At 42.7% G+C, this 12,086-nt stretch overlaps 1 protein-coding gene across 1 annotated transcript in view; it reads right to left on the bottom strand.

The window, feature by feature from the left end:
* Positions 1-12,086, bottom strand: part of LOC141132416 (electrogenic sodium bicarbonate cotransporter 1-like) — an 890,811-nt gene that overhangs the window by 57,255 nt on the left and 821,470 nt on the right. Inside the window, exons 14-17 of the mRNA XM_073620775.1 lie at positions 11,053-11,166; positions 6,481-6,642; positions 3,288-3,466; positions 2,306-2,378 (exon numbers count right to left, since the gene is read on the bottom strand). Of these exons, the coding sequence (XP_073476876.1) occupies positions 2,306-2,378; positions 3,288-3,466; positions 6,481-6,642; positions 11,053-11,166 (528 nt within the window). The remainder of the gene's footprint in view (positions 1-2,305; positions 2,379-3,287; positions 3,467-6,480; positions 6,643-11,052; positions 11,167-12,086) is intronic.

Genomic DNA, 12,086 nt, shown 5'->3' with positions numbered 1-12,086 from the left:
GCAAGGAACAGAGCGTTTGGCTTGCTTATAACAGATGATTGACCTGCAGGAGGACACAAACAGGGAGAATGCAATGGCCAAAACCCGGATGCTGGCATAAAGAGCAGGAGCACTTAAGTGATCCTGACACCCAAAGACCTATTTTTTCCGCAACTGTTTGACAGAGGTGTGAAATTTCAATTTTTTACAGCAAGGCCAATTCTTGCTTTCGTCAAGAGTACCTCTAGAAGGTTACAGGGTGAAGGCACCAACAACACCCAAAGACCAATTTATCCCCACCTGTTTGACAGGGGCTTCAAATTTCAATTTTTTTACAGGAAGGCCAATTCTTGCATTCATCAAGAGTACCTAAATAGGGTTGCGGTGTAAAGGCACCACCAAAGCCCAATCTTTCCACACCTGTTACTTCTATCCAAAGTCTGCGAAAGAGATATCAGACTTTATCTTAACAAAATTGTTAATCTTGGCCTGAGTGTGCTATAATTTGGCTTTTTCACATAAGGCTTGCTCACTGTGGTGCAAAACTTTGTTATTTCCATCCAAAGTCTGCTAAAGAGACACCAGAATTTATCCAAAAAAACTCTTATCTTGTTCCGAGTTCACTAAAACATGGCCTCATCATACAGACTGGCTCCCCAAATCACTGTTTACTAATTAAAGAAAGCTTGCAGGGAAAATCAATTTAAATGTATTTTTTTTTCATATTAAGCATCATTAAGCATCATCTTTTTTAAAAGTTTTTTTTAGTATTGGTACATGTCCCCACTGGCAGTACCCAGGCCCCCATACCCTTTTTATGGCCAATAACTTGCATATAAGCCTTTAAAGTGGAGTTCCACCCACTTTTACAACTCTTCAGCATCCCTCACTAAACTGTGCACTGCAAACGAATTGGATATTTTTAAATTTTTTTTCTCAGCACCTACTGTATATCTGCTGTATTCATTTTTCTCTTCCTCCTCCCTAGCCGTGGCTCATAGCATCATTTCCTGTTTGCAATGTCTTCTGGGAAGGGGCGGCAACTTCCTCTGGCACTGCCGTTGCTATGGAAACCTGACCTGAAACCTATTACACTGCTTGTGCTGCACTGAGCATGTACGAGATCTGCAAGGATGAGATGCAGGAAGAAATACAGTCTGGCTTCAGATGCCCACACTTAAGATGGCCACAGCCTGCTGTAAGTTTATAAAATATATAACTATTGCTATAAACAAACAAAACAGACCTTAGTTTACAGACTAACTTTACTAGAATACATTAGGCTTGTGTATTATAGGGGTATTTTTATTTAAAAAGTATAATTTTGGCCGGAACACCACTTTAAAATGGAGACTTTTGATTTTTCCTGTTCAGGTACCATAGACTTCAATAGTGTCCGAACTTTTGTGATGTTCAAGAGTTGTGGCGTGAACCGAAGGGTGTTCGGCCCTTCTCTACCCCATCTCTACCCCTGTTGTTAAAGTGGTCTTGGTATAGACTAGAGTGGAACCACCCTCATGTGGTGGTTTCACAACAGCTTGAAATCTAAACAATAAAGTGTTTTGGATTATAGCACTTTACTGTTCAATTGTTGCATCCCTAAGAAAAGATCCCTGTGTAAGTTTCAGGTCAATCTGGGTAAAGCTTTTAAAGGGCGAAGAACCCTTTCCCTGTCCTATGTGACAGAGCTTGGCCTAAAAAATGGATTCTCAACCGCAATAGTGTTTTTTTTGTGGGAGTGAAGAGAGGTGTCACATATCTGGAAGGTTTGGGTATTTCATGATGCATGATGAGCAACAAGGCAAGGCATAAGCTATGTATCCGAACTGGATGGGCTCAGCTGTCAAGCAAACATGTTACTTTTTCCTGAATGAGCAAAGTACAAGTTTGTTTTTATTGAAAAATAAATATAATAGGTTTATAGAAAATGTCTTTATTCTTAATCCAACTGGATGAAGTGCCCATTTGTATTGTTAATTTGGAATGCATAATCCTATCTGCCTGCACTTCTCCTTTACAGTTATACTATACTGTACTATGTTAGTGGCTTTCACTTTCTAATTTTTATTTTTTTTCTTTTGTTTACAATCACACACAATTGTGTGTAAACGCCTTTACATTTTACACAAAATATGTCCCTTTGGGTGATAACATAAATGTTATCACCCATTAGGGCCATGATTCACAGAGGCACGTTGATTAGATTGTGTGGTTTCACATATATTTGAAAATGTATGCAACAAAGTATCTGTTTCTCCTCAATCTGTAATTTTGAAAAAACTTGCAAGTTATTCTTTGTCCAAGTATCATTACTGTACAAAAATACCTTAAGAACTGGTGAAAGAAAAATCGAAGCTCCAGTTAGGATGAACACTGTTAATCCAGTTACTCTTTGCTCCCTGCAAACACATTCACAAGAAGGATAAAATACAAGATCATTGCAATATTTACTGTATATTATTTTATTCAGTGACCTCCATTTAGATACACCTGTGTTTGACTCCTTACTAAATATGTTGAGGTTTTTGATGGTTATGTGTACATATATATATTATATGCTAGTAATACATTGATCAACCATACCATTATGACCACCCACCTTAACGCATTAGGGCATGGACTCCACTAGTCCTGTGAATTGCGAAGTGGGGCCTCCATGGATCAGATTTGGTTTTCCAGCACATCCCAAAGATGCTCAATTGGATTGAGATCTGGAGCGTTTGAAGGCCAAGTCAACACCACAAACTTGTTGCTGTGTTCCACAAACCATTTTTGAACTTATCAGACCAGGCCACCTTCCTCCATTGCTCTGTGGTCCAGTTCTTATGATCACGTGCCTGTTGTGCCTTTGGCATGGGCACCCTGAATGGTCTGCGCCTACACAACCCCGTATGCAATAAATTGCAATGCACTGTGTGTTCTGACACTTTTCTATGGGAACCTGCATTACATTTTTTCAGCAATTTGAGCTACAGTAGCTTTTCTATTGGATCGGACTAAACAAGCCAGCCTCCGCTTCCCACATGCATCAGTGAGCTATGATCCTCTTGCTTCCACATTTGGTAGGTCCTAAATACCCTTACCCAGTTGTTTAGTCATTAGAATGTGGTGCCCATTTTTTCTGCTATCAACATATCAACTTCAGGGACAGCATGTTCACTTGCTGCTTAATATATCCCATCCACTTTCAGGTGCCATTGTCACAAGATAATCAATGTAATTTACTTTAACTGTCAGTGGCCATAATGTTGTGGCTGATTGGTGTATATAATTAACATTTCTTTAGATTGCAAAATATAAATATTTACCTGATGCCCAAAAACTTTGGTTGTTCTCCTGGAGCAGAAACCGTTGTTTCCATTTTTAGGCTGTTCATGTGTGCAAGAGATATTACAGTGGCTGAGACATACCACGGAAGACCCATAAATGACATCACTATAATCAGCAAAGCTATGCAGAAGAAATCCAGATGTAGGCCTGCACCTTTCTGTAAAAAAAAAAAATGTATTAAGAACATTAAAGAAATAAAATAATTTGTTTTAAGTAATTCTTTACCCACAAAATATACAGTTTTTCCGTGCAGTTGGTTCTATTTATACTAAAATGTGTGGTATCCCTATACCACACCTCTTAGTACACAGTAAACCTGTTTTTATACAGAATAGCGTGGTATCCATTTTATTTAATAAAAATTCTATCTATGCTACAAAATGTCTGGAGCTGGAACTGTATGCCTTTCAAAGAACAGTTAGGCCACATTCAACTTGAAATACTGAGGACATCTTATGGCATAAAGGAATTATAGCACGGGGACAAGAACAGAGAGTCAACAATAAAAAGCAGCCAAGACTGAAATAGCCTTAGCTGCTTAGTCTGGAGGCCATTTAATAAAAATAGCCCAGAATTGAGCTATACGTTTAAAATAAGCAAATCACAGTTATACACACTACTGCACACTGATCATCGCTCAGTGCAGAGAAAATACTCATATATTTCCAAAAGTTGCTCCCTTGCTGGTTGGATGAACAAGGCATCTTTGCTAATAAAAATGCTGCAGAACGTTACTCACCAGGAGAGATGCCTTGAACACCTAGCCAGGGAGCGTCAGACGGACACCTGCGTCTATTTCTCTTACATCCCGCAGGTTTGCAAAATCACTAGTTTGCCATGACCCTGAAGCTGGACACATTATGGGGTTGATTTACTAAAGACAAATAGATTGTGCACTTTGCAAAGTGCAGTTGCACTCTGCAAGAGCAGTTGCTCCAGAGCTTAGTGAATGAGCAGACGCTCTGCTGAGTTCCATCATCCAATAATGTGCAAGCAAAAATGCTGTTTTTTTAATTTTCCTTGTGACTGGGTATTCTTTGCAACGTGAAGCTTTACCTCATTTACTAAGCTCTGGAGCAACTAGACTTTGCAAAGTGCACAGTCTATTTGTCTTTAATAAATCAACCCCCATGTGACCATCAGATATTACTCCGTAGATCACCCTGTCACCATCCTCTTGTCCAACATCCTTTGATGAAAAATAAAAGGAGCCGGATAGAAATGTTTCAGATGAGTAGTGGCTGCATCCAGTCAGATATTTCATATGTATTCTGACAGCCGCTGGTGCAGGTGGCAGAATACAATAGCCATACATAGCATGATTAAAGGAATACGATTTTCCTGTTTTTTTTTTTTTCAGCTCGAAGGCTCAATCCAAAAAAATATCTAACTGTGTATGGTCAGCTGCACTGCCATTTAACACTTTTTCATAGATCCCAACTGTCCCTGATTTCGAGGGACTGTCCCTGATTTGGAACAAAGTCTCTCTGTCCCTCTTTCCGCCTAATTTGTCCCTCATTTTGGTCTGATCTATATAGTTGTATATAAAGTGCACTATTTATCTTTCAAAAAGTTTCCCAGTGCTAAACCTTTCATTCAAGTTCTAAATTGCTGCACTTGTACATGTCAAAAACCAATATAAAGGAATAAGCACTTGTTTGGAACAAAGGATGGATGATGTATTGCCTGCCATTTCCACGCTTCAAACTAAATGCATTGCACAGGATCAGAAAATTTAAGCCCTGCTGTGTCAGTTAGATTATGTTGAGAACTGAAGTCAGCGGGCCAACATCTGTATCCGTGGCCTACCTGAGGCCATTGGCCCCAGAGATATTGTGCCTAATCTGGTGGGCATATTCCGGGAAATACTATAGCACCTATTGAGATAGACCGGGTTCATTGGGCACTCAGGCCTCCCTCTCAAGATGTGGACAATCCCAGGGCCGTCATCTGTAAGCTACACAAATACACGCTTAAGGGCCATATTATGCAGAAAATGCGTGGGAAACCATATTTTGACTTTGATGGGGCGTGACTTTTCTTCTACCAAGATCTATCCCGACACACCCTCATGCAACGCAGGGCACTTTGCCCCATTCTGGCTGCAGTCCAAGAGGCAGGCCTGACCTACTGCTGGGGTTGTTCCAAATTTCCGGTCTACCCTCGAGTTAGATCCAGTTGACTTTCCAGACTGGAGAGGACTGTCGGATTTCCCTGCCATCCAGCTTCCTCAACCCTGGCAGTCGGCCAAGCGAAGAAGCCATAAAAGGGACCGCCAGCGCCCCTCACCTGGTTCATCCCCTGGTCCGTCTACCCTGTGAGACTGACGTGACTTGTTCACTGTAACCCATACCCTACATACGTGACCCACCAGGGCCAATGCCGAGACTTCTGCCTTTTGAAGGCCTCTGGGGCTGCTCTCAGTTGATGATGGTATTTTGAATGCACAGAGATACAGTGACGAGATCCTGAGGCCCATTGTTGTGCCATTCATCCACAACCATCACCTCATGTTGCAGCATGATAATGCACGGCTCCATGTTGCAAGGATCTGTACACAATTCCTGAAAGCTGAAAACAACCCAGTTCTTGCATGGCCAGCATACTCACCGGACATGTCACCCATTGAGCATGTTTAAGATGCTATGGATTAGCGTATACAACAGCGTGTTCCAGTTCCTGCCAATATCCAGCAACTTCGCACAGCCATCGGAGAGGGATGGACCAACATTCCACAGGCCAAAATAAACAACCTGATTAACTCGATGCGAAGGGGATGTGCTGCACTGGGTGAGGCAAATGGTGGTCACACCAGATACTGACTGTTTTTTGGACCCCCCCCAATACGGTAAAACTGCACATTTTATTTTTGCCAGCCTAAGCTGTCTAATCAGCATCTTGATATGCCACACCTGTGAGGTGAATAGATTGTCTCGGCAAAGGATAAGTGCTCACTAACACAGATTTAGACAGATTTGTGAACAATATTTGAGAGACATAGGCCTTTTGTAAAAAGTCGTAGAAAAGTTCAGCTCATGATAAATAGGGGCAAACATAAAAGTGTTGCATTCATAATTTTGCTCAGTGTATGTAGTGGTGTTATAATAACACATTCATCTTAGTAAATCAAGCCCAATTTATTGTTCACATAAAACTACACATGAAACTTACCTTCAGCTTGTTCTCTTTGCGATTTAGAATGACTGCAGTAATTTGTTGGTCCATGAATAAAAGGATTGTGATTAAAATTGCTGGAACACCAGAAAGCAAGCACACCCACCATGGATTTCTCCCAAATGGAAACACAAACCAACTTCTGTTTGGGTTTGTTGGCTTTTAAGAAAGAATAATAAATATTAAAACTACAGCTTTATAAAAGCACATCGATCTCTGCCCCCTTGGATGATTGATTACCAAATATTTTCCTTGCACATTTCAGTGAAAAGTCCCCCAAAATATTGCTCATACATACATGATAACATGATATTTTGCCCATTAATGAGCATTGTGTTAAGCAACCTATTTATTTTGAATGGATTGCCAACGATCCCCCTTGCACAAATATTATGAAAATGTAGCTTTTTTTCAATACACTGCAATGTCCATTATACCAGAAATGTGCAGAGCTTTGTAATAAAAATAACTCACATTATACAAATTATTCAATTGAAGGAAAAAAGCAAATCAACAAAGGGCAAAGATGGCAAACTGCACCCCCCCCCCCACCCCCCCGGGTATAAAGAAAGAGTCAATGTCCTTTCAAAACCAGAAAACACTTAAAACAATACAACACTACAATACAACAATACAACACTGTAGTTGCAGCCCCGTCGCAGTATATGCACTGCAGCGGGTCTGCAAATGGTTAAATTGTAAGTTCACCGCACCTCTGGACCCCTTTACATTACACAGTACCCTGACCCTCTGGACTCCTTTACATTACACAGCACCCTGCACCTCTGGACCTCTTTTACATTACACATCACCCTGCACCTCTGGACCCCTTCACATTACACAGCACCCTGCACCTCTGGACCCCTTTACATTACATAGCACCCTGCACCTCTGGACCCCTTCACATTTCACAGCACCCTGCACCTCTGGACCCCTTTACATTACACAGCACCCTGCACCTCTGGACTCCTTTACATTACATAGCACCCTGCACCTCTGGACCCCTTTACATTACACAGCACTCTGGACTCCTTTACATTACATAGCACCCTGCACCTCTGGACCCCTTACATTACACAGCACCCTGCACTTCCTAGACCCCTTTACATTACAAAACCCCCTGCACCTCTGGACTCCTTTACATTACACAGCACCCTGAAACCTTTGGGTTCACACTGGTGTCCTGGAGTTTGTCGCAGTGCTGGCGTATACGCAGTTTTTCTGCATTTTATCCCCATTTTTAGCTGCAGTCCCACAGACTTCTATTAGCTTGTGTAATTTTACTGTGTTTTCTGAAAGTACACCAAAGATTTAGTATAGAGAACATTTGGTGCGCTTTCAGAAAATGTTGCAAAAATATGTATCCTAATAGAAGTCTCTGGGACTGTAGTGAAAATTGAGGTAAATGCAGGAAAACTGTGTATACACCAGCACTGCAGCTGAACCACAGTGCATCAGTGTGAACCCACTTGAGTCCTGGTTCACATATATGAGATGCAGGAATCAGCACGATTCCAGTGCGGATTCCTGCATTGCATGTTGCTTGTCAGCCATTCACGCTGCCCTTTGCAAACTGCTACGGGTGTCAATGTAAAATTAATCACACCCCCAGATCGGTTTGCAGATCACAGTGAGAACTGTAAAATGGTGCAGGAATCGGATTGCATAGGTGTAAACACCCATCCAATCCGATTCCAGTGCAGACCAAAAAAAGGGTCCTGCACTGTTTTGGTGAAAATGCGATTTCAGCCATACAGTTTGTATGACTGAATTTGCATAGCACAGACATCGCATGTGATTTGTACAGCAATGTGGTGCGAATCACATGCAATGTCTATGATCACACTCGTGAAAACCCTGGCTAAAGGAACATGATGGGGCCAACTATTAGCATAGAGTTAATGAAAGACTCTGCTAGAGGACAACAGAGGAAAGAGGGGGAGTGAAAGATTTGGGAGAGAGAGAGCAGAGCCTGGACACAGGCTCACACTAGTTCCATCGGCAGCTACTTGTTTAAATGTTCCCGCCCCCCCCCCACAATCCTTTCAGAAGCAGCACACGGGCTGCACGGAGCATGGACGGGACACAGAAAAAGAGGGGAGGGAGGGGGCAGAGCCGATGCAGCCTCTTCCATTTCTGTGGAGGGGGGAGTTGTACTCGCTGGGCTCTTCCTGCGCTGTCAGTATGTCACATCACCGCTGCACTACCAAGCCTGTCCCGCTCTCACTGTTTTATACAGGGGAGAATAGGGGGGCCGCCTGACACCCCCCCCAATGTGTGGCACCCAGTTAGTACACCACTGCTGCGCCCCCTTCCTACAATAAATTGCTCCGCCCAGGGCATCCGTCCCTTCCGCCCACCCCTTGTAACGGCCCTGCCTCTCACACCTTCTGGGTTGACCCCGCCTAGCACAATGTTGTCGCAATCATCTGATGCGTATTGTCCACAGGACTTTCTCATAGGTCATTTTATTGCACTAATTGTGTTTTCCACTGAAAAATATTACTTAAATAGGGTTAAAAGATCACATATTGTACCATTATGTGCACAGGAAAAAAGCAAATAAAAAGTGAAGTCACTAGTGTCTCACACCCTCCTAAATTATTAGGAGGGTGTGAGGCACTAGTAACTTCACTTTTTATTTGCTTTTTTTCCTGAGTCATTTTTATTACAAAGCTCTGCACATTTCTGGTATATATTTTTTGTTTACCGGGGTAAAAAGTGATACAAAATTGGTATTTAGCAGCTTTGTGCACTTTGAGTTTCATTCAAAAAGTGTGGTCTTTAAAGGCAACTCTGGAAAAATATATAGGGATTTTTAAAAGAGAACTATGGACTTTCACAAAAAGTTTATACTCACCTAGGTGGATGCATGATGGGGCTCTGCACTGAGAACTGAGAGATTAAAGCATTCTGTGAGCAGAGACAGAGGGGACTGTCAGTCTCTGGCTCTCACTGGAGTGCTGGGCTGTGGAGGGGGCAGGAGTGCCTGGCTCTGGCTCTTAGCAGGTTGCTGAGAAGTTGAACCAGCTGTCAGTGCAGGCTTCTGGGCAGATCCTGACCATATATGAAACTGATGTGTGTGCCTGATGTGTGTGTGTGATAGCACTGGACCAATATAAGCAAAAATGGGTTTTGATGGATCTACCATAAGCCTCGGTTTCTGCACACGTCTCCCGCACCACATTCAAATTGCACTGCCCTTGTGATCTGCAGCGGGTGTCAGTGCAATCTTACACCCAAAACAGAGGTGGCAAATGTAGTGCATTTGCCCGCACAAGATCGCATGGTACAAAAGAACCAAGCAATCAGGTTGCAGCATGGTTCCAAAACTGGTGCATACATGACTTTGGTACGATGCTGGGCGATTTGAGCCCTTTCAAAATGTGAAGAAGCCTTTCTGTATATGAAGGTATAATCTCTTTTCCTCTAGACTTAAATGTTGCCTGCTTTCTGTTTAGCAAATACATAGTTTTTCTTCTTCACTGATGTGTGCTGATGAGTCTGCACTGATGGGCACTGATAGGCTGAGCTGATGGGCACTAATGAGACGGTACTTATGAGGAGGCACTGATGAGGCTGCACTGATAAGCGTCATTTATGGGCACTAAAAGAAGGCACTGATGGGAACTGACTGCACTGATTGGCACAGATGGGACTCCACTGATCATCAGTGTAGACAATGAGCTGACAGGCTTGCTTGTTAACGGCTCTCCTTTTATCATGCAGACACAATAGGTGAGAAAAGGACTGCCAATAACCGGTGTTCTGGCAAAATGTCACACCCGGCAGAATATCGAACCACGTAACTTCCTGTGACGTGGAATCTGATGTTGCAGAAAGCCACATGCACTGCGCGTACGCAGTGCATCATCGCTGATGTCAGGACATGGATTGTCAAATTCGTCGACCGACGGCCATCTTGCTACACCCCACACTCGGCCGTACTAAGCCTGCAGTCAGAAGATGGCAGCGGACATCTTTTTACACCCACCCAAGTCTTGCATTCCACATTTATTTTTAACAGTAAACTCAGCTTATATAGGGCAAAAGAGTATTTAGACACTGTTTTGATGTTGAATTTTAAAAGCAGCACAAATCCGGCAGATCTGACAGGTTTGCTAATCTGACAGAACACCGCTGCTTTTAAAATTCAACATGAAAAGAGTTTGATGGATTTGAAAATACAGTATTTCATTATATAAGCTCAGTTTAGTGCTGAAAATAAGTATGAAATGCAAGACTTGGGTGGGTGTAAAAAGATGTCCGTTGCCACCTTCTGACTGCAGGCTTAGTACGACCGAGTGCAGGGTGTAGCAACATGGCTGCCGGTTGACGAATTTGGCATGGCTTCAGTAGGTAGGTAAATGGCCTACACCTATTACAAGGGCATTATTCAACTTTAGTCAAATCTACACAGCTTGTTTTCATCAACAGACCCGCCATAATTGCATAGGCAGTTTTTTTGTAAAGGTGAATTAACCCTTTAAACCAGCAACTTAATTTTTTATCCTCGGTGTGGGTTTAAGCTCAAAACAAACAATTCTGTATAAAATGTTGCAGTCTTACCTTAAATTCACTTGGAACTATAAGTTTGGGAGTTTCAAGTCCACAAATAATATCAATAGCACAAAAAACTACAATTGTTAGTATCACTGAAAAATCACCAGTCAGCTTGCGTATCTGTGAAAAAGAGATAACAGATTAAACAATCAAATCAGACAAAATTTGAACATTACACAGTGCTATTAACCACTTTCAGACCACCCACCTGCAATGTACTGCGGACAGGTGGCCCGTGCAGGCAAACTGACATACTGCTACGTCGCTGCCTGCTTCTGGGTTTAGGGCACATGCATGCATGCCCCCTGCCAACACCCGCTGTGATTGCGGGATTCTGTGAGCAAGTCCCGGCCACTGATTCATGGCTGGGACCTGCTGAATCACAGCCCAGAGGCCTGTGTTGACAATCAACACAGGCTCTGTACAGAGGGAATGACCTCTCTGTTTCTTATCCCTGCAAAGCACCCCATACCCAACCAGTGTCATTTGTACAGTGACAGTGTATAGTATTATCACTTAAAACAAGTAAAAATGCGCAATGCACAGATACCTCAGGATGGAACCCAATAGTCCAAAAGCAAAATTAGAAGGATGTATGTATGCACTCATACATGAGTACTGGGATAGATATAGCAAGGGTCAGTCAGGGCAGCCACCAAAGGAGTCAAAATCGGGTTCCAGTAAGCTAAAACAAAAACAAGGAGAGGGGCGCCTCTGAGTATGTATCATAAAATCGATTTATTAAAACAGCAATATCCACTCACATTAAGGCAAGAAGAGTAGCGTTCTGGTCTGTTAGCTGGGCTGGAGAGATGCAGTGGGACTACAGATCACAGCAGTTCCTGTAAGGCTGGCTCCACATAGAATCTAGAGGGAGAGGGGTGGAATGGCTCAGCATGGTGCAGTCTCCTTCAGCAATCCAGTCTAATTCATATCCTGGTCGGATGGGGATGGATGGTGTCCATTATACAAGGATATGGGTTCCAAAGGAGGGGGTGAGATGCCAGAGCTGCTGGCTTGCCGCGCTGCGGCTCTACAGT

Source organism: Aquarana catesbeiana, linkage group LG03 (genome assembly GCF_042186555.1).
Source record: "Aquarana catesbeiana isolate 2022-GZ linkage group LG03, ASM4218655v1, whole genome shotgun sequence".
NCBI classification, from domain to species: domain Eukaryota; kingdom Metazoa; phylum Chordata; class Amphibia; order Anura; family Ranidae; genus Aquarana; species Aquarana catesbeiana.
The sequence above is the reverse complement of the archived record's forward strand: the minus strand, read 5'-3'. Positions and strand labels throughout refer to the sequence as shown.